This window comes from Calonectris borealis, chromosome 24, assembly GCF_964195595.1.
Source record: "Calonectris borealis chromosome 24, bCalBor7.hap1.2, whole genome shotgun sequence".
Lineage (NCBI taxonomy): Eukaryota > Metazoa > Chordata > Aves > Procellariiformes > Procellariidae > Calonectris > Calonectris borealis.
Genome location: NC_134335.1, coordinates 6,439,590 through 6,466,826, shown reverse-complemented (window position 1 = coordinate 6,466,826; position 27,237 = coordinate 6,439,590). Strand labels below are relative to the sequence as shown.

The 27,237-nt window shown below is 42.3% G+C and overlaps 1 protein-coding gene across 9 annotated transcripts in view; it reads left to right on the top strand.

Annotated features, from left to right (window-relative positions):
• The window catches only part of PRDM10 (PR/SET domain 10), a 46,574-nt gene that overhangs the window by 3,647 nt on the left and 15,690 nt on the right, over positions 1-27,237 (top strand). For 2 of the 9 annotated variants that reach the window (XM_075173044.1, XM_075173042.1), the window contains exons 2-12: positions 6,137-6,326; positions 8,140-8,304; positions 9,938-9,997; positions 12,766-12,885; positions 13,909-14,116; positions 14,546-14,787; positions 15,854-16,057; positions 18,079-18,151; positions 18,808-18,925; positions 19,877-20,006; positions 22,142-22,369. In XM_075173044.1, the coding sequence (XP_075029145.1) occupies positions 6,234-6,326; positions 8,140-8,304; positions 9,938-9,997; positions 12,766-12,885; positions 13,909-14,116; positions 14,546-14,787; positions 15,854-16,057; positions 18,079-18,151; positions 18,808-18,925; positions 19,877-20,006; positions 22,142-22,369 (1,641 nt within the window). In that variant the 5' untranslated portion in view covers positions 6,137-6,233. Of the gene's footprint in view, positions 1-5,868; positions 5,890-6,136; positions 6,327-8,139; positions 8,305-9,937; positions 9,998-12,765; positions 12,886-13,908; positions 14,117-14,545; positions 14,788-15,853; positions 16,058-18,078; positions 18,152-18,807; positions 18,926-19,876; positions 20,007-22,141; positions 22,370-27,237 lie in introns of those variants that run through there. The other 7 variants (XM_075173043.1, XM_075173045.1, XM_075173046.1 and 4 more) reach the window with 7 other exon arrangements.

Sequence of the window (27,237 nt, the reverse complement as noted above, 5' to 3'; positions counted from 1 at the left end):
TCATTATGCACAATTTGAGTAAAGAGTGAGTTTGTGTTTGGCTGAGCTCTTCTATTTATTATATGACTAAATAAATTGAAGCCATTTTTCCTTTTGTAGAAATAAATAATCTTAGCTGCCCCAGCCCTATGTATGATTTCCATTTCTAACTCGCCAGTAAAACATAAATATTGTGGTTATATATTACCTGATTATTCACATTCAGCCAAAATGCACCAGAGCCAGGGTTCCTTGAAACAATATGTGCTTTTGATGGATGAGAATGCAGAGGAGGAGACGGCAGTCGTGACTCAGTCCTCAATGAGGTTAGAAACCTTCTTGCTGCAATGAAAGCGTGTTCTTGCCAAGGGATCTCAGGAAATGCACCGACTCTGCCTTCTAGGCAAGCTGGGGTAATTAACTTAAGTGTGGGATATAGCTTTTTGCAGACACATGTGATGTTCCTTCTGAGCATAATAAATCATTTTCATATTAAAAGCTGGAGGAAGACCCGTCGTTGTAAAAACCCCTTTCGTAACAATTCTTGCTGTCCTTGCACATGGTTGGTGGTGAAAAAGAGTGGTCAGTGAGCTCAGTACTTAAAGGATTAAGCTAAAAGCCCCTGCTATTATTGCTGTAGGGAACCCCAATCTATATGCAAGCGTCTCTTACGCTGGGGAGTAAATCACATTAGCTGTTTTATGCACCATTATTGTAAAGTGGATTCTCATTTGAGATACTGCAGCGGCTTTATGGCTCCCTGAGCCGGGGAGGTGGACTTCTCCCCTTGCCCAGCTTTAATATTCCCCCTTTCTTCTCACCCCAGAGAAGGGACAAAAATGAATGTTTGGCAGCCACGGGCTCAGGTGCTTTCTCAGCAGAAGGTTCTTAATTAGACTTGGAGGGGTTGCTGCAGACAAAGTCCCCAGAGTTTTTGCCTGTGTTTCTTCTTGTGTAGTCCCAGCATTGAAAGAAATTGTCACTCCTTAATAGCAGGTATGCCAAGAAAACATGGTTACTGTTGATCTTTTTTTTTTTTTTTTGGTGGTGCTTTTCTCTGAATTTCAGAGCTGAGCTTTCCTCTGAAGCACTGTGTGAGTTCATCTTGTGTCAAAAGTTCTTACATGCCAAATACAAAATAACAGTGACTTTGCTGTTATTGGAGGTTTTCTCTTAAAGCACCGTTCACTCCCATTCCCTAGGTGCCAGGGGCCGTAGGTGCACCTAGAAGGTGACATGGCATGGGTGCCCTGATGGCTGAGGGTGGCGTGTCTTCTGCTGAGGACAGCAGGGCTAATGAGGACGTTGCTGTTGGATAGTGAATGAGGCGCTTTGCCCGTGAGCAGTGCTTTCTCATCCTCCGGAGCTGAATGCGGTGAATGGGGAAAGTTGCTGATTTAATAATACAGCTTCAGAGAAAATAACATACTGCAGGAGCAGGAGAGAGGGGTTGGAGAGTATTGCAGTGGCCAAAAGGAGTTTTCAAATGAGATTTCCAAAAAGGTGAAGAACTGTTCAGACAATGACACAAAGACACTTTCCAGGCATCAGGAACTGCACAGGAGAAGCTTCACCGTTAATGAGATTTTTCGACTGGATGTAAAAGGCAAGAGCTAAAGAGGAAGGCTATAGGTCTCTGATACCAGCAGGTCCCCAGAGGGTGTTGAGGAAAGGAAGGTAAATATGAATGGCATACTGAAACGAACCTGTTTTGTCTTGAAGAGGTGGTGGATTTACTTGCACTTACCTGATGAGGCAGACAGCTGGAAGTTACGGGTGCACGGACATGTAGGGGAATACTCGTTCTGCCCCGCATGTCTGCTGACCGCGGTCCAGCTCTAAATCCGATGCTTTCTAGTTGTGGTTAGCACCAGGTTGTTCCCGCACTGATAAGCCTCGCCAAGAGATAAGCACAGCAGCACGTAGTGCCGCTTCCTAACTCTGGGCGTGCTTCTACCTGTGAAAAACATGGGCACGCCATAGGGAGCTCGAGGGCAGCACCCATGGGTGCTGTCTCAGATAAAGCTCCAGCAAACACAAGTCAGAATGAGCTTATCTTCCACTGGAGTAGGTATTTTGTGTGCCAGGATGTGCACCAGAATTTGGGTACGTGTAAGGTAACATCAGTGTTGAATTTGGACGTGCTTTTCTTTTAAAGTAATGGGAGTTTTGTGAGTTCTTGATTCACGTTGTATCTTAATTGACTTTATATATGACACACTGCGTTGTGCCACTGAGGTACTGGAGTGATACTGGGTTATATTTATAACCTATTACCATTTCAGCTTGTGTCATCCCCCAGCATGGGCTGGGTGAGACATGCCTGCTATTTTGGGGAGGAAAATGCTGTCTTCAGAGTTTCTGTAAATGGTTTAGCATCTCTCATGTTGGCATTGCTTCCTGCTCACGAGCATGCCGCTTGTCAGGGTGTACGCAAGCATTGGGGTAGTGGCAGAATTGCAGTCAACATATTGGGTGATAGGTCTCATAACATGTGTGTGTGACCCCTTTGGACGCTGCAGAACTTCCCATTGAGGTGCTTGCAGTGGCATTTAGCTTGTCTGAAAATGTTCGATGTGTTTGAGATACGGGGAGAAAAATCAACAATTGCAAAGGATAATCCGTGGGCAAACAGTACGGAGAGCAAGCAGAGACAAGCAGAGAGTGTTCCCTTGCATACCAGCTGTTTGGCAAGGCTTATGTCCGAAGTTTCACATTTATTTCTGCTAAAAAAAACCCAACAAAGCTTCCAGCTAGACGCTTTGAGAGAATAAGTATTTTCTTTACCTACATCTCCCAAACTGGTATTGCTAACAGCCGTAGTGTAGATGCCACGTACCCTAATGTACTCATCATGATTTTTCTGCAGCGAATTTGAAAAAATATTGTGGCTGTGTGCTGAGCTGGACATCTGCCATTCCTTGTGCAGCGAGACATTTCTGCTGAGAGAAGACCACAGGGAAATCGTTAAAATCTCGAGGCACTGTGGCTGTCAGCTGTAATGGATATTGAGAGGGGGATTTAAAGAAGAAGATAAGATCATGCAGGATTAATGAGGGAGAGCATCCTATGGAGGACTAGTGGGCAAAGTTATTTCGGTCTTTTCTGTCATCAGTGTTAGAAAACTTACTCAGGTGTTTGTTTTCTGGCAGTTTTGTTGTGACTTTGGACCGGATCATGCTTTCCAGCTCCTGACCTTACCTGCAGGTCTTGTTTCACTATTGGCTTTCGTACCAGCTAAATTTCAACGCTTGCTCCTGCCGCGGGCCCTCCTCATTGCCTGGCCTTGGGACCTCTCTGGGATGTGGCCTGTCTGCTCTTGCACTGACTTCTCACTCAGCGCATCCAAGTTTCCAGGGAAACGTGCTTTTCTGTGTATTTTGGTGATGATAGAAGTGATGAGAATTCACGGAGATTCAGTCTTTGATAGGAATGCATACCGGAGAGGCAGATCCTAGGATGTGTTTTGAAGTACAGAAGTTGAAAGCATCAGCAAATCCTGCAGCTCCTAATATTGTCTGATTGTTATTGCTACACAATTGGCTGCGCTGAGCAGTGTATTTTTTTCATTTCTGTGAAGACCCGCAATAACAGTACCATTTATATAAACTGCACCACCGAGCCACTGAATTTGGCTCAACCTTGCTTTTTTCCCTGAGATTTGAGATTAGGGCTAACCTTTAGAACCATGGCAAAACTTGAAATTTTTGTCTTCTGCTTTCTTTTCCAACTTTTTGGTACTACTTTTTTGCAGATATGAATCTTAATGCCCAGTTTTGTCTATTAAAGACCTGTCTGAACCCTTCGGTCTCCTTTCCACTCAAGTTGTAAGTTATTTGTGCCAAAATGCGTCTGCAGGAGTGAGTCAGCAGCTTCCTTCAGACCTTCAATATCTGCTCGTAGGGAAGGTCAGCCAAAAATTCTGCTACTTGTTGCACCATGTGGAATTAGCCAGAATTGAGCCTTACTCTTAATTCAATCACTGGTTAATTTAATTGCATTATTACTAACAGGATAATTACATTTCTAAAAAACCGAAACCACCCAAACTTGAAACCTCTAGCATTTGTTGTTATTTTTCTAAGCAATTAAATAATTGATTAAACTACTGGCTATTGTTGGTGCAATTACCTGAATTGGCTCTTGATTAATAATGACAGTCAAGAAAAAGAGCTGTTTGGGATAAACCAGCCAAAGAATATAACAGGATAGGCATTTAATTTTATGTAAAAGTTGTTGTTCAGATTATGTTACTGACATAAATGCCGTCACATTTCACACAGGCCGTTCTAGGCCTCTTTGTGATCATATACCTGATAAAATGAGCGATGGAGTTCAATGAATGTGGTAGGAGTAGGTATGAGAAAATCCCTGAATTAATCCCTAATAACATAACAAGTAGCTTTGAGATCGCTGGATGAAAGGTGCTGTATAGGGATGGATGATGCTTATTTGTATATTGGAGCTTGTGTGTGCTGTAATATATATATGTGTAAAAAGAATATTTATTTGTAAATGACCCTGGCTTTCAACACTTGGAGAGCAAGGCTGGTGTTTATCAGTCCTAATCACTGTTTGCTGCACTTCATTTTTCTATACTAATGAGATTCCCTAGCTAACACGTTGCACGCAGGTACATGTATTTCTTTTTTCCTTTTCTCCTCAGTGCTGTTTCTGGATGTTTTGTATCAAAAAATATTAATGCAGATAGGATTTCTGTTCCTTTATCCCAGAATCTAAGGCTGTATAGGTGTAATAGGAAGTCAGAACAGCCATCGCACGGCTCCTCAGTCTCGGCTTGTGTGGGGGACTGTGTGGCACGCATGTACTGTGTTGCTCGGCATGAGAAAGCACATGTTAGGCTCTAGTCACCAACAATGGCATGACTTACTGTCTAGCGATGCCCAGAAATCTTTTTCCCACAGTTTTTCTTTATATATGTGGAAGTAATATGATTTTTTACCACCATGCAGTTCAGTGACGTTAGCCTGAGACTTTTCTCTACTATTGATTTATACGTTCTGGCCAGGACCAGTGTGGTACAGTCAGTGCTCAGGTCTGCAAAGCTTATCCGTTGCTGGCAAAATTAGCAGAAGGCAGAAAGTGCCTGCTGCTTTTTTTTCCCTCCTTATCTTTTTTTAGTTTGTCAATGACAAGCCAACTGCTAGCATTTATGGGAATAAATTATGACTAAAATAATTTGCATTTAAAATGCAAATGAATGAAAGCGTCAGCAAGGAGCCTTCTGCTTTCTTGCTGGTGCACAGACGGGGTACTGGCATTGGATCAGCCCAGCGAGGCACTCAGTATAAAATAAAGTTAATTGGACTAGCTGAAAAATGAAATGGGCTCAGCCTCATGCTAATTCCTAGGTCTGTGATTTAATATGACATTAGAGACGAAGGATTGGGAAGGTGCTGAACCACTGACTAAACCAATCACCAGAGCTGTAAATTACACTTCTGAGATTCCCAATGGCAGATTGAGAGGCCCCAATAAAATTGCGAGAGGTGAATAAAACCTAGCTTGGAAGCAATTTGTCAGGATCTTCAGACTCGCATGAATTAGAGTTTAAGTTTCATTGTTCTTTTTCTAAAAGTTTTCTGTTGTAACACTGCCTGAATACTGACTGGGACTGCAGTTTTGTACAAGGTGAAAGCTGCCTGTAGATGTAAAGCCAGTTGGCTCTCGAAGAAAACCTTTTTCAGCCGAACCCGGAAACTGGTGATGCATCTCGCAACATAGCGTTTTCTTGTTGGAAGCTTAAGGTCAATTTTCGGCATTGTTTCTTGATTACTGGGCCTGTAGGAGCCAGAAGGACAATGTGAAGAATATTTTGTGAACTGCCTGTGGCCAAGGAAAGAGGCGCAGGAGGAATTCAGTATAACCTTTCAGTGCAGGAGGCATTCGGTATGATCCTTCAGTGCAATTGTAGCAATGGTTGACTTGCTTCCTCCTTAATAGGACATGGAAAGTAGTACACAGCAGAACTTGAGCACGGTAAATGAGAAAGCACATCTTCGTAAAGCCAAGCCTGCTTTACTCTGGCAGCGTGTTCCTGTAGCAGTCCTGTAGCTGATGACAGTACCTCATACCTCCGTTCCGTGTGTCACGCTTGTTTTAATATCTCCATCTCTACTCTTTTTTTTTTTTATAGCCATGTTACTGAAGAACACCTTGTCTTCTGGAAGTAGAAACACAGTGAACAGATGAATCTGTTCAGCCAGACGTTCCTCCGGTAGATCTCTCTCCTCATGGAGCACCACGGCAGGGAGGAGATGGACTCAAAAGAGGAAAGTCCTCAGGTGTGGGCTGACTCTGCTGAGCAGGAACAGAACACTGCTCAGGTGACTAGTGCCTTCCAGAGCTCTCTGTTTCTGCTCAGGCTGAATTGGGCTCGGTGCGGGGGCTTAGCAAGCAGGCGTTCCCATTCGACTGTTTCTTATAGCCTGGAAATTCAGCTTTCATTTGAGGAGAAATACAAACACGTCTGTGGTGATTTCGGATTAAAGGTTCAGAAAGTGAGCTGTGCAAACCGCAGCAGCGAATACACAGACATCTGAAACGAGCTAAATGAAACCAGGCAGTGGCTATAGAAGTTTCGGTGTCCAAATATATGTATAACCATGTGGGAAAGTGCAAGGGTATTCAGATTAATGAATATTAACAAAATCTGTGGTCTGTGGCAGCCCGTTTTGATAGCATCAAATCAGTTGGAACTGTGGGTGGACCTCGGGGAAAGTAATATGAACAATTTTTTCCAGTCAGACATCTGGGTAGTGGGGAAGGGAGAAATGTTAATTGTTAGTGACTAATACAGTCAGATTCTGATGTATGCAGCTAGTCCCACTGTCTCCGAGACAGCGCAGCTGAGAATTTCTAGAAGACTGTAAATTGATTTATTCTTTTGAATATGTTATGAAGAGGGTGCTGCATCTCATTTGACCCACAAGCTGAGAAATTCCGTCTCTTCTGGTAATTTCCAGCTTTGAAATTTGCAAAGAAAGGCACTTTTCAATGGCCTGTGTTCCATTATCTATGCAATGGGATAACCGTACTGTTGTTTGCACATGGCAGTTATAAGGCTCAATTAGTGTTTGCAGAGTGCTCTCCAAATGTGAAACACTGCATGCATCCTTACGGTAGTGTTTGCTTGAGGATTTATTGTACAGAATCAGCACTTAGCAGCCGCGAGGGAGTACCAGGTGTCTTCTAAAACAAAAGCTAGAAGGTGAAACAAAGTAAATAAGATGATTTCACATGTTTTTATGTGAAAAAATTTTATGTGAATACAAATACGGATACTAAAACTAGGTTTCATGCTACCTGTCCTGTTTTACCCATGCGCTGAAACCCATGGTTTTCAGCATGTAAAGGGTGTCAAAAGATAAACATGTCCCTATTGCCACTGGAATTAAGTATTCTAGCGTGTTTAAGATAGGCCACTAGATCATCATTTATGGTCATAATATTCTGTCAAAATCAACTTGTTTGGGTTTAAACTGCTGCCCTAGAAGTAACTTGTTCCAGTAATCCTTGGAATCATTGCTTAATGTTTTCGGTTATATGTTTCTCTGTTTAAATAGTTGAATTTTCAACTGATGCTGTACGTACATGCTAGAGAGAAGCAATCTAACATACACTATTGCTTCCTCATGATAGGTGCAATACTATTACTTGAAGCAGTATCAAAGTTAATAGGTTCTGTTAGCCGTTCATCAACAAAAAATTACCTCCAACTACAAAACTAGCTGAATGAAGTAATTATCATAAATCCGGAAAGGAATATGAGAATAAAGGGAAACAATATACCAATAAATCCCATAGATACACCAGTTCAAATCTGAACTTTCTTTCTTTTATGAATTTTCAAAGCATCATGCAAGAACTAAATGTGGGAAGGTGCCCTTTATACCAGTTAGGTCTTGAGTTAAAATGCAGAGTAAAACCAGAAACTGATGGTAGTTTATGTCCAGATTTCTTGTTGCTAGTATAATTCATTGAGTTTTTGAATGTGCATTATCCAGTGAGTTTTTCATTGTTTTCAAAACAATTGGCTAGGTAGTTGAGACACAAGGTACTCTCTACTTTCCGAGGCACCTCGCAACTTATGTGTCTTGGTTTCCCATAGGCATATATTTCCATTTTTTTCAATTTCAGGTGCACTTTGTCCCTGAGGGGGGGACAGTGGCACAGATTGTGTACGGTGATGAGCAGGACCGTCCCTCGCAGCAGGTGGTCTACGCTGCGGATGGCACCTCCTACACCTCCGTGGACACCTCGGAGCACACGCTCGTTTACATCCATCCCGTGGAAGCTACGCAGGCATGTGTGGTTCTGAGCCCACCTCATTTTGGCACCTAGAAAACAAACCAAACTTGTTTGAGATTAAAGCCAGTTACCAGCCAAGTGATATGACTGGAAAATAGCAGGCAGTTGCTGTTAACACTTTTATCTGCCCGTTGCTGTACAGGGACTTCATGCTGTTCATTTGTCTGATGTGCAAATGTGGTAATCAAAGGATGTTGAGGCTATGAATTATGAAATGCTGGTTATTTCACTGAAGGTGGATGAGATAATAATTAAATCAAAGGTGTTTTCCAAAACATGGATAATCTCTCCAGAAATTCTGCCTCTGCTGTATTCAGTAAAATGCTAAGAGCGATCTATGTATGTGTCTTCTGGAAGAATCCTTGTTTTGCACAGTACAGTTCTCATAATTGATAGTTACAATGACGGTCATGTCTTTTTGCAGAGGATCTCGGTGTACTCAATCTAATTTTGTAGTCTCTTTTCAGAGAAGCTGTTGATTTTATAGACCTAGGTTCTTTTTATTCTCCATAATTATATCAAATAGCTTTTATTCTCTGACAGCATGTGTTTATATGGGGTTAATATAGTATGCATCTGTACCTCTGTGTGGACAGATAAAAAGGAAGAAACAGGCATGCTTTGTCAAGAATATTTTATATTGTCTTTGCTGACAGGACAGATTAGCAACGCTACAAAGTGCACGTACTTGACACCCGCAGCAACGCTGGCGTAGCCTTGTGCGGCGTGGTCTCTCTTGTGCAGTTCTTAGCTGTACATAAACACAATTCCTACGTGGTGGGATGTTCTGAGAGGATAAGGTATTTTGAGAGGATGTCTCCCGCAAGTTACTGACCAAGTAACTCCAAAACTCTGAATGCTATCGTTTTGTCAAAAAAAGTGTAGTATTAAGACACTATCGTGCAACTGAGATGAAATTATCAAAGCGCTAATGGAATTTGTATTATGCCATGCTTTATTTCGTTGGAGCCAGGCTGCTACAAGCTCAGGTATTTCAAGTTTTGGCAAAGTAAGCAAGGCTGACCTCAGTCAAGAGTGAGTTTTCATCTGAGTCTTGCTTTTCCTAGGGGGAAGCCCTCCCATCAGGGCTGTTCTTGCAGGCTACTGTAAGAATACCGGAGTTGGCATGTCTTCTATGAAATTAAAAAACCAACATCCTGGCCGTATCAAATTCACATGTAGGATATGCCTGATATCTGCATGCTTTCTTTTGAGGAGCTCTCTTGTGAATTTGCAGAATGATAAAGTTAATAGTCATCTTCTGTACTGCCTTCAAGTATTACTTAGCTTTCATACAGCTATGGAATTTCATTCTGTAGAAGTTATCAAATCAGCATTTTTGTATTAAAAAAAAAAAAAATCCCATGAAGCACTTTAAGTATGTAAGATGAAAAGTGCCACATAAATACGATATTATCTTTTTATGGAGCACTACCTAAATTTAGTTTAATCTCTGTGCATGTAGGTTCACATGGGTAAGTTGAATTAGTCTGCTGTGGTAATAGGCACATTAGAAGTTAGCAAAGGATCAAATGTGGATCATTTCTTGGTGGCAGGGTAATTTTTGTGTGAGTTGGGAGTAAAAAACCCCAAGGCCGGTTTGATAAGCCTTTTTCACTTTGTCTAGACTCTGTTTACAGATCCGTCCCAAGTGGCTTACGTCCAACAGGATGCCACCACCCAGCAGGTAAGACAGACATGATTTTCCTTGGGCCTGAAACTGTAAGGAAGCTGCTACTGCAGGTAAAGGGACATTGTTGTGGTGCTAGAGAGTAATAAGCTGTCTCTGAATTTGTCAAATGGCAGTCTTTAGTTATTTACTGTCCCAGGGATCAAGGGCAAAAAGCTTACGATAACAAGCCACTATTATCTTGGCTAGTTTGCGCATGAATGACAATAAAAAGTTAAGAGAGTTTAAGTTTAACTTTTTAATTCACGTTAAACAAAAATACTAGTTTACTGCCCTAGATACAGTGAAAAATCTTCCAACAGTGTCCCTTTAAGTCAGCAAGCTGATGTGGCTGACTTTATTTTAATGTGTCATTCTGGAAAGACTGGGTTTGCAGTTGTCCTCATACAGATTCTGATCCAAATGCCTTTAAGTGCATAAAAGGCTCTCAAGGGATGGAAGCTTTGGATCAAATTCTAGATTTACTAGAAACTTCACAGGAAATTAATTGTAAAACCTGAAGAAGTTCAATTACTGGCTCCCTTACCTTACCAGAGCATCCCAAGTCTGATGTGCTTGCCAGTGTGAGGTGGGCTAGGAACAGAATAAAATTAGAGCCCATGTTTATAAAGTTTTGATGATACCAAGTTTTGATAATTTTTCTTTTTTCATCTGTTGTGGATGGGAAGGTTTTGTTGTAAACTTTCACTAGTCCCTTTGGGGACTGCGTTGTGGGAATCAGGTATAGGTGCTTTCAGATCTAGATCTCTAGTTCAAATTCGCTTGTCATAGAGACTTAAAATCATTACTGCTTGGTGAGTCTTTAATAGCACATGGGAATTGCCACGTTAGATCTGAATCATTACTAATGCCGTCATTAAAATGCGTATTTATTGACAGTCTTGGGGCAGAGTGAAGGGTTGAATGTGCACTGAAGATAAATTTTCTTTTTGCTAAAAGGCGACCTTCTAAACTGTTGAGGCACAGGCAGGAAACGACATGACTGACACAGTAAAGGTGTTACCTGTTTTCTTCCAGTTCTCTGGAGCTATCTGGAATGTCATTCTGGAATTTTTTGCCACATCAGTTTCCTCGCATTAAGAAGCCAAGAAATCCTATTTAATTGTCTTAAGGGTCATTTAAGAAATAAATATATGATCTAATTAAAGGTAGAGATTACTTATACGTGCAGTGCAAATGACACTCTGACAGCAGAGGTGGTGTGCTGTGATGTCCCATGTTGAGTTTGAAGGGCATGAGCGCTTGTGTGTGTGTGTGTGTCCTCCCTTCCAACGGTGTCTGACAGCAGTCCCAGCAGAGATGTTCATTTGCTCGTGAATGGTTAGTCCCTCATTATGGCAGCTGCTGCCGTTGCAGGTGTTGTTACATCCGCATTTCAGGTGGGACATTCCTGAACTGACAACAAATGTTAAAATAACAAGCTCCTCTTGTCTTTCAAAAGAAACTTTATCTTAAAAAGAAATGGAAAGGTTTTTAAAAACAATGCCTGTATTCCTTGCAGTGCCTGACATGGAAGTGAAAGGATATCTTTGAAGTGTGATTAGTAGTAGGAAATGCTAATATGAGGTACAAATAGACACAAGTTTGTGTGAACCTCTCGTTGCTGGCAGACCTGGAGGTGTGCCATTGAATAATGATGCCTTTTCTGTTGCCACTTGGCATCAGAAATGTCAATACCAGACAGCTTGGTTCAGCTGTCGTCTTGGCGGTTTCCTCCTCACTGTCACACGGTTCCCTGAAGTCTTTTTGCTGTAGTTTTTAAGCAGTTTCATAAATTACCCCTAATACCTTCTTAAACAAAACAATTAGATTTGAAGTTTTAAGACTGTCTATCTGCCTTATGTTATGGGTTTTCTGGTCTGCTCCTTGACTGTTGGCACAATTCGCTGTTCTCAGTTTTACCTGCTATTTATTAAACACTCTGTAGAGGGGCAGGGGATTTAATTTTAGTGTAAAAGCTGTTTAACAGTCAGAGGCACAAACTAGAAGCCACATGATGTCAACTGTAGAGAAAGATGAAAAATCATGCGGGATAACAGTGCAAATTGCTGTATAAATAAGCAGGAAACAAAAGACAGGGAAGGTGATTCCTAGGATCTTGATTCTGCTTTGTTTTATCGCTGAATGGATGGGAGCAGCATGGTAATAGGCAATAATTTTCTTGTTACTACACAAAAAAATGAGTATGAAAACAACCAAAAATGTATGGTGTGACCAAATAATGTAAAGAAAAAATAATTGTTGGAATCCTTTTGAGTGCTTTGATCTTCCGACAAGGTCAATACCCCATCTTGTTTTTATAATGGGCCTTGGTTGGCTTGAGAAAAAGAAAGATAAGCAAAAAGAGGAGATAATTCTTTTTCCTTTACGTTTTCCCTTAAAAAAAAAAGTAGTAAATTTGGAGATAGAAGAGAAAAAGACCCCAAATCACTGGTCTTACCGAGAGCTAAAGAGCTCCTCACATCTGTTTTTAGTGCAGTTTGAACCCTGGCTGAATAGGACCTTAATTTAAAGCCAAAAGTGGGAGATAGGAAATTCAAAAGCTGCAAAATCTAGACTGAGTTTTGAAGCCTTTCCCTTTGTCCCTGGATCTGCAGGTTTTGTCCAAGTCCATCATCCCTACTGGAAAAAAAAAAGAAATCATTACAATGCTGCAGTTTTTGACCTAGTGTAGGACTCCAGGGAGCTTTGCATGCAGGGCACTGCCCGTATGTAGGTGACTGATGGAAATGACGCAGTGCTAAAATGAGTGCCTATAATTTTAGGTAACTGTGCTCTTGCCTGCTGCTGCTCAGAGCATGAATCCCACCAACCTGTCCGTGCTCGGCAACGTTGCCGAATCCCCCCAGCAAATGGCTCTGGAGCAGGGTCCACAAGCAGATAGAGTAAGTTGCCAGGCACCCTTTTCTTTTAAATGTACGAGTACACTGATTTCATTGCTCCATTGTCTCAGGTGATGAAACATGTCTGAGTGATATGGGAGGAGATGCGAGAAAGCTGTAGCACAGATTTGTACTGTCTTTCATAGTCTCACCATGGAACGTGTGGGGTTTCTTTAGGGAGAGATCATGTATTTAATGTACAGAGAAACCTGTTCTACAGATTGTTCTGTCTTGAGCAACCACCTTAAAATACTCTTCCCAGCTTTGAAAAGCAGAGTTAACAGAAGGTGTAATGCTGACTGTCACATAGGACCAACATCCGCTGGGTCTCTTTGCCAGTCTTTTAAGACAGCTTTACTGTGCGTAGTATTTCTTGTTCCCTACCTGAGAAATTGGCGTGGGTGATGGAATATTCTGTGCAGTGCACTTCAATTAATTTTTGCCTTTTTTTTTTTGTTAGGGAAAGAAAGGGATAAACTTTTAAAATTAGTGAGAGAATACGATGCCCTCAACTGTCCTCCATGTCCCATAGTTTATATCTAGTCCCCATGTTGTCTCATCCCTTATTGATCTCTATGTGTGTGCTCGTGGATTGTTTTTGATTGTACCATAGGAGAGAAAAGATCATGTGCCGAAGTGCAGGATTCTCTCACTTGTCCAGAAGTTGTTAAAATACAGCTTTAGGCTCTAGATAATTTCCACAGAGCCTGGACTGCGTTTCAGGCCTTCCGTGAGGGTCCAGAACCACTCTGATTTTAGCTGCTTCTCCTGAGAAGTCAGTCCTTGACAGGGTAGAGCTAGGCAGTGACACAGAGCTGTCCTGAGTGAGGCTGTCAGCAGCAGCGATGCGAAACATCCCTCAGCAATCATTTATCATGTTGCTTCACTTTCCCTTGTCCTTCTTCCCATTACCAAAGGAAGCAGAAAGGGTAGACTAGCAAGAACCTTCACTCCTCGTCTTTGTAGGAGTGTTTTTCCTCGTGAATCAATTTTGATTGTTTGTTGTGAACTCTCCTCTCTCCTCAGGCATCATTACCGGTGCATAACCAGGTGTTACCTCCTATGGAGGCAGTGGATGGTTCTGACCCTTTAGCACCTTTGCAGAATCAAATGGGAAGGATGGAAACAAAAGAGGAAGATGATGAGGATGAAGACGAGGATGAAGATGGGGAAGACACTGACATGGACGAATGGGATCCAGATCCACCTCGACCCTTTGATCCCAATGATTTGTGTAAGCATATGAAGCAGTATGTAGTCTATTAGCTGCCTTCCCCTTTTTTCTTTCTTCCCTGACGGCCCACTAGTAAATAGAGTTGAAAATCCATTCAGATTTTAAAGATTTTAATTTTTAAAGTTGAAAATCCATTCAGATTTTAGCAGTGATAAATAAACAAACCCCTTTATACCCAGAAATGTAGACTCATATTGGGCTGCTTTACTGAAAAGACAAGGTTCTGTCTCAGGTGGAGTCTCTGAGCTGCTTTGTTCTTCATTTTGCAGGAGGCTGCCCTCTCTAATGTTTTAAAATGTAGACAGGCTGTTGGAATAAATGTTCCCACAGCTGAGCCAAAGATGTTTAGAGAGAGATAAGGCTGTCTCTTCTGAGCTGGTGCGTGCGTGTCTGCCTGACAGTCATGTCCTCTCTGACTTTGTCTTGTAGGGTGTGAAGAGTGTAATAACGCACATCCCTCTGTGTGTCCAAAGCACGGCCCTTTGCATCCAATCCCAAATCGGCCTGTGCTGACCAGGGCGAGAGCCAGCCTCCCCTTGGTGCTCTACATAGACAGGTTTTTGGGAGGGGTGTTCTCCAAAAGGCGTATCCCAAAACGCACGCAGTTTGGACCCGTGGAAGGACCCCTGGTTAGACAAACTGAACTCAAAGACTGCTATATCCATTTGAAGGTAAGGGGGTGTGTGCGCGAGAGAAGAAGAGGGAACAATTTGTGCTTAAGCTTTGATTTTTCAAGAATTTGTCGCTCTGCCTTGATCAGTTACTTCACTAGAGATGTTCTTTTGTTACTTCCATCTCTGACTGTAACTCAGAAATGCCCAGATTGCTTTGGCTTGGCATCTTCTCTGTTGTTCAGGGCGACACAATAGTCGTGGTGAATATTCTGGCATTATGGTGTTATGATATATAGGATGCATAACGTGGAATGCTGTGAATCACTCTCACATGGGCTGAAGCAGCATCTGGGCATAAAAATAGCAGCCCCATCTGAGGATGTTTTGCAGCCATCATTTTGTGTCATGCTGTAACTTAAGTTAAAAATATTTTTCTTCCCCTTTCCCTCCTCTCCCCCACAAGATGTAGGGGAGAGGAGAGATTTTTCTCCCCTTCCTCATGCCAAGTCGTTGGCGTGAGGTATAATGTTTTTGACTGACTTTCATCCATTTATTTACTGGTTTCATTATAGGAATGGGTCCTCTATTTGCTGGAGATTAAGTCCACAGTCTTAGGAGCGCTGGTCTCGGTCTCTGGTGGTCAGTCTCTGACAAGGAAGTTGTGTCCGCAGGCGGATTCAGTAACCCCACAGAAGTTCAGCTAAGGAAGCTCTGCTTCCAGCTTGAGGCAGTGTCATGAGTCAGGAAATGAAAAGAGAAGTGGGTCTGCCAGTTAAAAACATCTGACAACTGATGCCGTATAGCCTACTAAAGCTATAGTTTCTTGTGCCTCGTTTACAGCCACGCATCAAGTGCTGTGCCTGACCCTTTTAATGAATGCTTCTTGCCCTTGAAAGCCATGGAAGGGTCTATCGTGTCTCCCTAGTTAAATCTCTACCTGTTTTTAAGTATTTTTCTAATAGAATTTTTCTGGATCCCTGTTAGCAAAGAGGGAAAAGTAGCTATGGCTTCCTATGCTTTCCTAATGTAAAAGTTGCATGGTCACAGTAGGTTTTTTAGAAACTCAAATTCTTTTGAACCTGCTGCCAGGCAGTTAGTCATATGTAATTGGATTTTGCTACAGGTGTCTCTTGATAAGGGTGACAGAAAAGACAGAGATTTGCAAGAGGACCTGTGGTTTGAACTTTCTAGCGAGGCTCTTTGTAACTGGATGATGTTTGTGCGTCCAGCTCAAAACCATTTGGAGCAGAACCTGGTAGCGTATCAGTACGGTCACCATATTTATTACACAACCATTAAAAACGTGGAGCCCAAGCAGGAACTCAAGGTATGGCGTTGCTCGTGCTTCGTGACTCATTTTTCTGCTGATGAAATCAAATCTTAGAGTTGCTGCCTAGTAAGTGCATCTTCCAAGTGCCAGAAATGATTGCTGTAAATATTTTTAGGGCTTTTTTCTCTGATAAAGCACATGATGGCCTGAATCAAATGTCACTGAAGTCAGTCAGTAGTTAGTCACCGACTTATGGATTTTAAATGAGCTGTGGCTCAGGTATAAAATGAGGAAGTTTAAAGTAAGAGTTTGTAAATGATTCGTCTGTCACTGTCATGCTTTACACTGCATATATTTTGCTGATGCAATCTAATTTTTATTGCAGCAGTCTTATTCTTTTTAGTTCTGGATGCCCTTTCCAGTTAGTCCTGTGTGCCCTTGACTTGTTTTCTGGTGCCTTAAGTGAATATGGTCTCTCACTTTACCTGGCTTTCCTGGAACTTTTGAAACTTTGCATGTGGAAAATGATAAAGGATATTGTGACTTCCCTGTGAGTTACTTTTTGTTCCCTCTAAAAATGTATTGATTACTTTGAGCTCAGAGCGGCGTGGCTGGCTGAGATGGCCTTCGTTTTCAACATCTTTTGGGGAACGGGGGGTAACAAAAAACTTTGATATCAGGAAATTGTCTGTTCTTCTTCAAATCTTTTCTTGCACATAAATTTCAACAATTTAACAAAAAACAGTTTTAAACACACTTAACTAAACCAGGGCAAAAGCCTGCTTACACACTGTGGATTTTTGAGAGTCAGATTCTTTTTGTTTTTTTTTTTAAATCAGTCCTTAATTTGTTTAAGCTGAATCACTAGAAACCTTGTAATCCATTTTAAGCGTATCCAAACATTTTCAACAGTTTTTAAATCAATTTGAAACCGGACTTTAATAAAATCTGTACAGACCTGCCTGTAGAAGCACCTTTTTCCTTGCTTCATGTGTTAGTAGTGTCTTTTGGGGTAAAATTGGTTTGATAATTGAAAGCTAATTATCTAGGCTCTGTAATGGGCTTTCCTCCCCAAGTGGATGTAGGGCGTTCGTATAGATTTTGTCCAAAGGTTGAACCAGGAGGATCAGTCAGTTAAAGTTGAGAGCTTCTGTATTGCATGACAGGTGAGTAATCTAGGAGCTGCAGGCTTTCTTCTTTGGCCAGCTAGTGAGATGCCTGTAAAGTAACACGCGCCTGCTAGCGAGTCTTTGAAGGAGTTAAAAATGCCACTCGCCACTGCCATAAAAACGCCTGTGGCCCACTACAGGTTTAAACTTGCCCAGGTTTTTCATGCTGAAAATCTGTTCGTGCCTTCTTGCAGTAATCTCTTCTAAAATTGAACCTTTTTAATAAACACTAAGATAAAATGGGAAATGGTGCAAGAATTCTCAGCTAAATGTGAGCATCTGATTTTAGGCTCTAATAAACTTTGTCTTTCTGCCTCCTGTTGTTCTCTCTGCTGAAGGCTTCCTACGTTCCTTGTATAAGGAAAGTGGGTCCAGCACGCTGCAGCCTGGCAGTTCTTTGTTGTGGGAAGCAGGACTGTATTGCTCCAATCCTTCACAAGTTCAGAAACATTTTGAATGAATCTCTGTGGACGGTGCTGCCTATTGTCTATGTAAAGAGAGCAGGAAAGAAATGAGAAATCCCCCGAGTTAACAACTTTTCCATTCCTCTTGGTACAACAAGTAACAGTACTCTGCTGACATCCATCCTTTACAATCATACAGTCAGGTCTAAAGAGATTAATCTTATTTCCGTTAGAGCGACTGGTAGCCATGTGTGAGATTAACATTCATATTAGGAGGCTATACCTTAAAATTAAATGGATATGCTTTCTGAGCAAAGCTCTTTTATTCCTCAGTGGGGCATATTGATCTCAATAGGCTTTATTATTGAGGAGGAAAGGAGCAGTAAGAGTCAGTGGTTGAGGCGAGTGAAGTAAAAGTATTGCTTAAAAACCATTTTCAAATGAATTCCCCTTAGTTCTTGTTTCATCTAAGAAAGTGTTCTGTTATCTTGTATCCCTGCTGCAGGTGTGGTACGCTGCCTCGTACGCAGAGTTTGTGAACCAGAAGATCCATGACATATCTGAGGAGGAAAGGAAGGGTAACTTGGGCTCTTCTGCTCTCAGTTTTTGCAGTGTGATGGTGGTTTGGTGTTGTACTTCTTAGTTTCAAATATATGGCCTGCATAGTGCTCCCAAATTTCTGCTAGGTTAAGAAAAGTTAAACCAAATCTAGATTGTATTATTGGGACTTATTTCCGCTAAGTCTTCTCATGCTAATATTACAATAATTTAACATTCTGCCTCAGTTTCTGGGAAGCATTAGGTTGCTGCTGGAAAGAGGTATGTTTCTGTACTTGATGTCTAATGTTGAGTCTGCGTCATAAACCGATGTGCTATTGCTTTAGATAAAGAAATTTCTCTTGACCTCCCCTAATTTATGCCAGAGAGACAATCCCGTAGGTGCTCTTCCATACAAGGGTATATTTCAAAATCTCCCTGAATTTCAAGCAGTGTATATAGTCCACGTGAATTGTCCCCAGCGACCTTTTTGTCTTTCTGCGATGCGCTGTAGTCATGCCACAGTGCAGAGGGGATAAAAGCAAAGCTAAATGGAGCAGTGTGGGTATTCTGCAGTCTGTCTAACCTTCAGGGGAGAAATACGGCCCACAGGACAGAAAGGCTTGGGGAGGAAAAAATGAGGCGTTTAATTGGTGGTGACTGAAGTGCTGTTATTGACATTTCCAATTGAACGTAGTTCTCAGAGAGCAAGAGAAGAACTGGCCGTGTTACGAGTGCAATCGTCGTTTCATGAGCTCGGAGCAACTCCAGCAGCACCTCAATTCCCATGATGAGAAGCTAGACTTCTTCAGCAGGTACTGAAAGCTTTAGCTTTGTCTGTGTATCACTATGGTGCTTCCAAACTTGCAGAAAGGAGGGTTTTTGCCCTACAGATCTTGCTGACCAATTTGGGTCCCCGTGAGAGAACGGCTCAGCGCCAGAAGGTAAGAATATGGCACCAGAAAGCTGATTGGTGTAAGAGACTTTGCGAAAGAAGTAGCTTGAGGGAAATAAATACCCCGTTGAAACTGGTGAGACTTTTTTGGTTTGCTTTTGGTTTTTTGCCAATGACTTAAAAAAATTGCAGTATTTCAGTACCACAATATTGAAATACTGATGCTTCTCAGATGTATGCAGATACAGAGCTTGGAGAACAAGACTTCTAGTGCTTTGGCTCCTTATTGGGCTGGCAAGATAGTTTATCCTGACCTATTAAAAGCTTAATCTACAAACATCCATCAGAGAGCAGAAGACGTTGGTGCCTTCTTCTTCCTGAAACTCAGCAAGTGGCTGCATTTTGTTTTCTTTCTTTTTTTTTAACGCAGAAAATTGTTCTCTTCGGTTTACTGCCTGACATCAGTGGCGAAGTGCCTTTTTGGGGAGGGATGTTATGGCTTCAGGTTTTGAATTGGTTTCCTTGTGCACTTGTTCCTTCTAGCCGAAAATGCTTTCCAGCACACCGTACGCTGGGGTTGCCATGTCAGAGGACTTGCTAAAAGCCAGTAGTCCTCTCAGTCCCACGATTAGCGACATAAATTTTAATGCGTTCTGGACTTTGATTTCTCATAGGGCACAAAATAAATAGATACTAGCCAGTACCCTATTCTTTTGCTGCCAGAATTTCTTCAGGTTTTATTATTTACTGCAGGCCATTGTTACTGAGTTGAATGGGTCAATAGTGATGCTGAGAAAGAATGCATGAAATCGGTGGAGATTCCAAATCCATCTTTATTTGTCTCTAACCTGGAGCACTATGTATTCTGCAGAGCCAGAGGCCGAGGTCGTGGGCGAGGAAAGAGGAGGTTTGGACCAGGCAGACGCCCAGGGCGCCCTCCCAAATTCATGCGTATGGAAGCAACCAGTGAAAATGGGGAAAAGTGTGAAGAAGGGACGCAGGTATATTTTTGGGGATGGGGAGGAGGGAAAAAAAAAATCACGTGGGATGTAAACTCTTGACTAAAAGAATTTGGGCCCTCAGTCCAAATTGAGGGTGTGCTTTGGATTTATACCCAAGTAATTCTTGGTTTCCTAGCTGTGATTCTCTGCCAGGGAAGCACGCTACTTTCCTTCTATAAAAACTGTAAAATCACTTGCATTTCTACCGCAACTTTCATCCCAAAGCACTTAGCAGTGAGATAGGTTATTGCGGCAGTTTAGCAGCATCGCAAAAGTAATTTAGACAGTAAAACTGTAATGGGGATTTAGGTTCGTATTTGTCCTTTCTGGAACGTGAGGTCAGAGCCTGCTCTTATAACTGTTGCTGGTAGAATTAAATCAATTTGAGCTATGATTCTTTATGATGTTTTAATATTAACAAAAGGGCCTCCTGTAGGCTTTCTTATTGCAAAATGTTCTCTTGCTTGTGGCTGTTGGTTATATTCTGTAGGGACCTAATGTGATGCATTTATCTAAGTAAAATGCCAAATCCTCTCTGCTGCTGACCACGCTTAGGTTACCTCCAAGTCCTTTTATGAAAGGTGTCAGAAGGGATCAGTGGCTCTGTTTTATGACTTAGCTGAAAGCTGGTATCTGGAGTGGTAATTTTTCTCTGGCATCTCACTGGGTCACGGTTCGGTGCTGACTCAGAGGGAGGAATGTGTACGTTGCCCGTGAATGCCTGCCACTCATTTTCTGAGCATGCAGAATGGCCCTAAACGTTGCATTAAGTGCAGACAGTTGCGAGAACACCCTCTTTGCAAGCTGACAAGACAGAAGCCAGCTCCCTTTAGACAAGTAAGCATACTGCTGTTCCCAAACTCTTAACTCCGGAGAGACAGGGCTTACTGGGCGCAGTCCCGTGCTAATGTGTCTGAATGGCCTCTGGACTGGAGGTGGCACGCGTCCTGCCAGCTTGGAGCGTGGCCCAGAGCTAGCTCATGTGTGTCTATACAGTTGAGCAGGGCCATGGTTATGTCCCGAGCGTTTGGAGGTCTGCCTGCCTCGCTAATGACTAGGCACAAGTTCGTCTCCCTGAAAACCTGAGACTCGGGATGCTGCGAGCCCAGTTTAGCGTCAGCAAGTGTGGAAGCTTGCCACGTAGACCAGGACTGGACACTTGGCTGGTGTATTGCTCTACTAAGTGTCTCTATCTGGTAAGCATTCACGGTTTGTAACAGCTGCACTCCTTCTGGCACTTCCCTGTTTTTCTTCTCCCACACCTGCTTTTGCGCTTTGACAGAACCAGCCTTGAGCTGATGTACTTTTGGCGCTCTGTTTCCTAGCTTGTGCTTTTAAGTTTCCTTAGTTGGGTTAAGTGGTGTCAAGGAAGGATCTCTGGTTTTGTCTTGTAATACGAGAGGATTCCATCCCAGAGGAGTTACTGGAATTTATACGGAAAGAATGTAGACTTCTGCTATGTTCTTCCTGCTCCCGACGCTCTCCCTTTTCTCTGATGCAAAAAAGAAGGAAAACAGCTTTGTGTGATAAATATAAGTGATGTATGCAGCTGGGTAGATGAGAGTACGCAGAGCTTGGAAACCGGATAGCAAAACACACAATGCACAGTGTAATGATCTCGTTTGTCACTCTCCGGTTCAGCACTCCAGCTAGTTTGTTGGAAAGGAGAAGACACTGCATAACAATACATGATAATGTTTCAAAGTGACAACAATTTCAACGAGATGGAAATTCTCTGCTCTCCCTGGTGTGTGCGAGTCGCTTTGGTCTTAATTTCTCACAGGTCAGCCTACGTCATCTTTGGTTAAAGCAGTAACAGGGTCACAAGTGCAGAAGAACTTGCTTGGCTATTCACAGCTGGGTTGTTTTGATTGTCTGTGTCCGATCAGACAATATCATGGCCAAGAGAGTCGCCCACCTGCAGCACTTCTTCCCTAGCGCCCTGGATCTTGTTGCTGTAGGTGGAGGTGATCTGCTGAGAGCATCAATGGAACACAGTAGGAAAGCGTTAGTGTAGACACATTTTGTTTATAGCTTGTGATTAAATATGTAGAAATCATGTCTGCTGAGTATTATCAAAGCGTTTTTCAGTGGGTGGGGGGAATAATCACTGGTTGTATGATTTGCGATTTCAGGACTTGCTGCATTTTTCCAGCAAGGGGCAGTTTGATGAGGCCGGACAAGCCACACTGAATGGGCTGGAGCAGCAGGAGCAGACTCCAGTGCCATCAGAGACGCAGTCGGCACTGGAGCAGCAGTCAGAAAACCACCCGCTACAAATCCAGCCGCAGCATGATGAGAGCACGGTGCCTACGCAGAGCACCATGACAGCAGATGACATGAGGCGAGCAAAGCGCATCAGGGTAAGCAAAGAGGACGGCGGATCACGTCTTCTCTCACCCTCTCCATTTGCTGTAACCCAGAGAATGCCGGACCTGCCTGCCAGGACCAGCTGGTCTCTTTCTCTCACTGGCGAATCCACGTCCAAATAGGAATAAAGCATCTTATTCCTAGCAATTTTCTGTGCACTGAGAGGAAGACAAATCTCATGTAAAGAACTAGTATCTCGTGAGATGCTAGTGAGAACTGGTCACCGATTGGAGCCGATTCAATTCCAGCACGGTAATTCTTTCATAGAAACACAGTCCCTCCAAGCTGGCAAGCAGGAGTGCTTCAAACAGCCGGCTGAATCATGGTACTGTGGCACAGAGTAATGACTTGTTCACAGCACCATCTGTGTCTCTCGGAACTCTTGTCTTGCAAATAGTTGCCAAAGAGGAACCACGACCTCAGTTTAGATCCACTTACTTGATGATCATGCTATTTAGTGATAAAGTCCTTTTTTGGGGTAGAAGAACCTGCCTGTCTTTAAGATTAAAACCTGTGCTAAGAGCTTTGTGTACCGACAGCAGACACTTTGAGCCTGAGCTTTGTGTCAACTGGGTGAGCTGATTTTTCTCTGCTGTGTGTGGGAGGGAAATGATTCAGGCAAATAATCCTTCAAGCCATGTAACTGTGAGATTGGTTTATTTAGCCTAAAATCTTTTTCTTGTTCTTCCATGTGTAAAATTTTGATTACAGAAAGGAACAGCTGCAATTGGGGTAAGACTTCATTTTTAGGGGATGAGAAAGGATTAGAAAAGAGTTGAGTAACTGTTCCGTACAGGAAGATGTTGAGCCAAATTTTGCTCTCAGTTTATAGCAATATATACGCGAGACCAGTCGTGGTGTTACCCCATAAATGCAGCAGCACATCTTGAAGGAAGAATTTGGCTCAGGCACATTAAGACTGCAGAATTTTTAACCATATAAAATGCTTGCCCTCTCTGAATGACATTTTTTTGTCTGAATGAAAATTTCATTTTCGTATGTTAAAAGCTTGGGGGATTTCTACTGACTGTATTGAAGGGTGGATAACAGAGTACAAAGGCAGATGCTGAGTTTTGACAGTAGAGAGCATGGGTATTTACTGCTTACAATATGCCGTAGCTTCCTCAGTAGAAAGTCGAGGCCCGGGTGTGATGGGAAGAGAAAGCGTTGCCTGTTTCCCCGAACTTTTGAATCTCAGATGTGAACGTAAGGTCGTCTTAAACAGTAAACGTGGGAAGAAAGGGACAGAAATTCTGAAGTTACTTCTTTGGCTTGTGACTCAGTTTTGGTTCCCTGGAAATTCATCACAAATGGATGACAACTAAGAGGGGTGCAGTGGTGGTTTAGTCCTTGGTGACACGTTTGTACTGCCAAATCTCCCTACCTTCCCCTACATCTGGCAGCTGGTGTTCAGCAGAGTCCTGGAGATCTTTCAAGACAGGGGCACTGGCAGAATGGCAGATGGATGGCTGCATAGGACCTTTCCTTGTTGTGTCAGACTGTGAGCAACGAGAACTTGAGATAAGAGTAAACTAGCAAGCATTATTTTTATAAGCACTGAAAAATCACAGCAAGCTCTAGCACCCTGTGAGCACTCATTAAATTCAACTGTTCACAGCACCTTCTTATAATAACATGCACTTAACATTATAAGCAAGCAAACATTTGGTTTTAAGATGCGTAGTACATCATTCACTTCCAAAGAACAGGTAGAAAGTCTTGACTCCTGATTATGATCTGGAGAACTGTGTAGCTCTAGTTCTTCCTTATTACTCCTGTAAGATTTAATTTTCAGAAACAATAATTCTTTGTGAATTGCTTCAACTTTTCTAAGGTTTAAGGCAGCGATGCTCTGAGAGTGCTTTCATTCTAGCTGGAAGCACTGATCTCTGGTGCCCCAGGGTTCAAGTCCTGATAGAATCAGTTCCTTTTTCAGCCTCTCTTTTAGAGCCTGTGGAGTTTCCTTGGAGATCAGACCTTAAATATGGCAGTCATGTCCTTAGTATTGAAAAGAGATACACCCACCCTTCAAGATACTCTTCTAACAAATTAGAGGAAAGTGTGGTCCACAACCAAAATGAGTATTTGTTTTTAATTCGGTTCTGGTCAGTGTCCAGAGTGTCTATGGGCTGATCCCAGAAACATCTGCATTTCCAAATTGCTTTTTTTTTTTTAACATACAGACCTGATGCTAAAATGTCCTTTGTGTAGGTGACTGCTTTACTCGGAGGAAGCAACTGGCAGGGATAGGGATACGGTTTGGAAAGCGCAGTCACTTCCTTGGTGCTGAAAGAAATGCAACCGGTTGTATAATGAAGAGTACAAACAGTAAGATGAGGTTACAAAAAGTCCCTACTCCTAAACTTTTTCACTCTTCTAATCCTTGCCCTGTTGTCATCCCGCCCTAATTATTCCCTTCTGCTAAAAGCATTTTATTCTCACTGTGGCTCTGCAGTACGCCTTACATCATTATTAATCAACTCTGAGAAAACATGAAAGGTCACAAAACACCTTCAAGATTATCTGTGGTTTTTATCTTTGCCCTTTAACTCCCCTTGGGCAGTTATTAACTACAGGCTAAACCTTGAAGATCTGCTTAGTGTTTCCTGAGGCAAAAACCTCAAAGGAGTTTTGCCTAAGTAGAGTAAACTCTAGCTGGAAGAGCTGGCCCTCGTACTGACCCGCAGAAGCGTGACTATTGCAGAAGTCAAGGCTTCTGTTTTAAAATCCATTGCATAACACAAGTATTTTTCTCTCTCTCAATGCTGCCTGCTCAGCTGGAGCTGCAGGTAGGTTTGATTTGGTTTTTTGTTTCGTTGGGTTTTTGCTGTATCTAATCAAATGGTACGTAACAACATCGCCTTCCGTGTTGTTTTGTCCAACTTCTGTTTAGCGTCTCCTGAGTGACCCCGCATCGTAAATTGTCACATTTGTTCTTCTTTGAGCAACCGACGTCCAGAGCTAAGTGTTATCTGAATAACAATTTGCATTCTTCTACTTCTTTGCATACTAATTAATTGCGTATTTAAGGTGAATATTATAGGAGAAAACTGCTTGGGTGAAATACTATAATATCCATCTTAAAGTTTTGGAGGATTTGTTTACGCAATTGTTTGCACTGGATCAATGTTATCAGTTAATGAGACAACACTTAGTTCTCTTTTTCTGTTTTTGTAGTTGATAGTTTATCTAACCAAAGAGCAGTAAAAGGCTTCACCCTTCTGTGGCCTTTGCGATAGCAAGGGGACTATGTTGATTTACATGGTATAGAGGTCTGGCCTGCTCTCTTATCAGTCAGACTGTTGGGGGTTACAAATAACGAGGTACAGGAATAGTGGAGTTAAGAACGTGAAGTGCATCTCTTCAACTGTTTGGTTTATTAGCATATCCCTGTAGTTAAGGGGAAAATTATATACTTCTGACTCCAAGCAACACGTTAATTTTTACACAGCAGATGTCTACCTTACCAACTCATGGTGTAATTTAAAGCAGATCCCTGTATTTCGTATTGTCTCCACTTCTCCACTTGTAAAATGGAGAATGGAGATGACAACAATTCATGGGAGGGCTTATTTGGGGCTCCTGTATGAAACTGGTAGCTTTTTTTTTTTGTAGCAAACCAGTTGCTCTCGTGCTCCTTTCTCTGGAATGAAAGTATAGGTTTCCCTCTGCAGTTCAGATGGTGAAAAGGATCGTTCGGGTTCACTAATTTAATCTCTAGCACAGCATTTCACAGTATTCCCAAGTTGTTCCCTCATTCGAGCGGAAAAGCTCCTAACTTTCTCAGTGTGAGCTGTTGGCACACACTCAAGGGACACAGCAAATGTCAGCCCAGACATTCCCACAAGAAAAGGAGAGAGGAAACCAGGGAAATCTGTTTGCAGAAGTCTTGAATGTATTCCATGGAGAAGTATGTAATATTGAACGTGTGTAAGCATAGGTGCCAGCAATGTTCTAGTGCTATTTCTCTAACTATCGTGACGTAGAGTCTGTGTGTAACATCTGAGAAGAGAAGACATCAATAAATGCCGATGTATAGATCTTATTCTGGAGAAGAGTAAATACTCCTTAGACTTGTTGCAGGGAAATGGCAGTATTGCAGCGTACTTTCAGTACAGTGTGGGTGACAGTGTGCTGTGGCATTTCAGGCATGCAGAGGTATGACTCACTTCCAGCTTTGCAACTATCCAACATAAAAGTTCTCATCCAATGCTGAAATGCAGGCGCAGGGCACGCTTGCTTATTTCTACAGGCAACATGTCCAGCAGCATCTGTTCCTCCAGCAGACAGCGCTGGTTTCCGGGCTGGGATGGCTCTATAACGTTTATCTGAGGGAGAAGGGGAGGAAGGGAAGAGATAAGCATCGTGAAATGTTACAGAAACGGTAGACTGAAGGAAAGCGCACACCAAAACACAGCAGGGACTGAGAAGAGAATTTGTGCACAGTAGGAGTGGAGAAAAGCAAGAGAAGAGCAGCCTACTGTATTAAATTTTAAACGAATATTCGCACAACCTGCATTATGCTTAATTCACACTATTCTTAGTTTCTTGCAATACCAAGAAAAGCAATTTCAAGTTTGACTGTGTATAATCAACTACCCTTTGAGCAGACAACAGAATCTATCAGAATTCTTCTTGATTTAGCACCAGTGTGTTTGTCTCATCTTTCTTCTTAATTTTCGGGCTCTCGCACATGATATATGCGCAATGGCAAAGAGAGGCGAATTGCTCACAAGTTCTTACCTGTTGCTTGTAAACCTGCCATTCTGCCCCTGCTGTAATGTTTTGAAACTCTATTCTTCTTTTTGATAATAACAAAAAGGTTGAATGTGTGTTCCACCAGAAGTTTTCCAGGCAATGC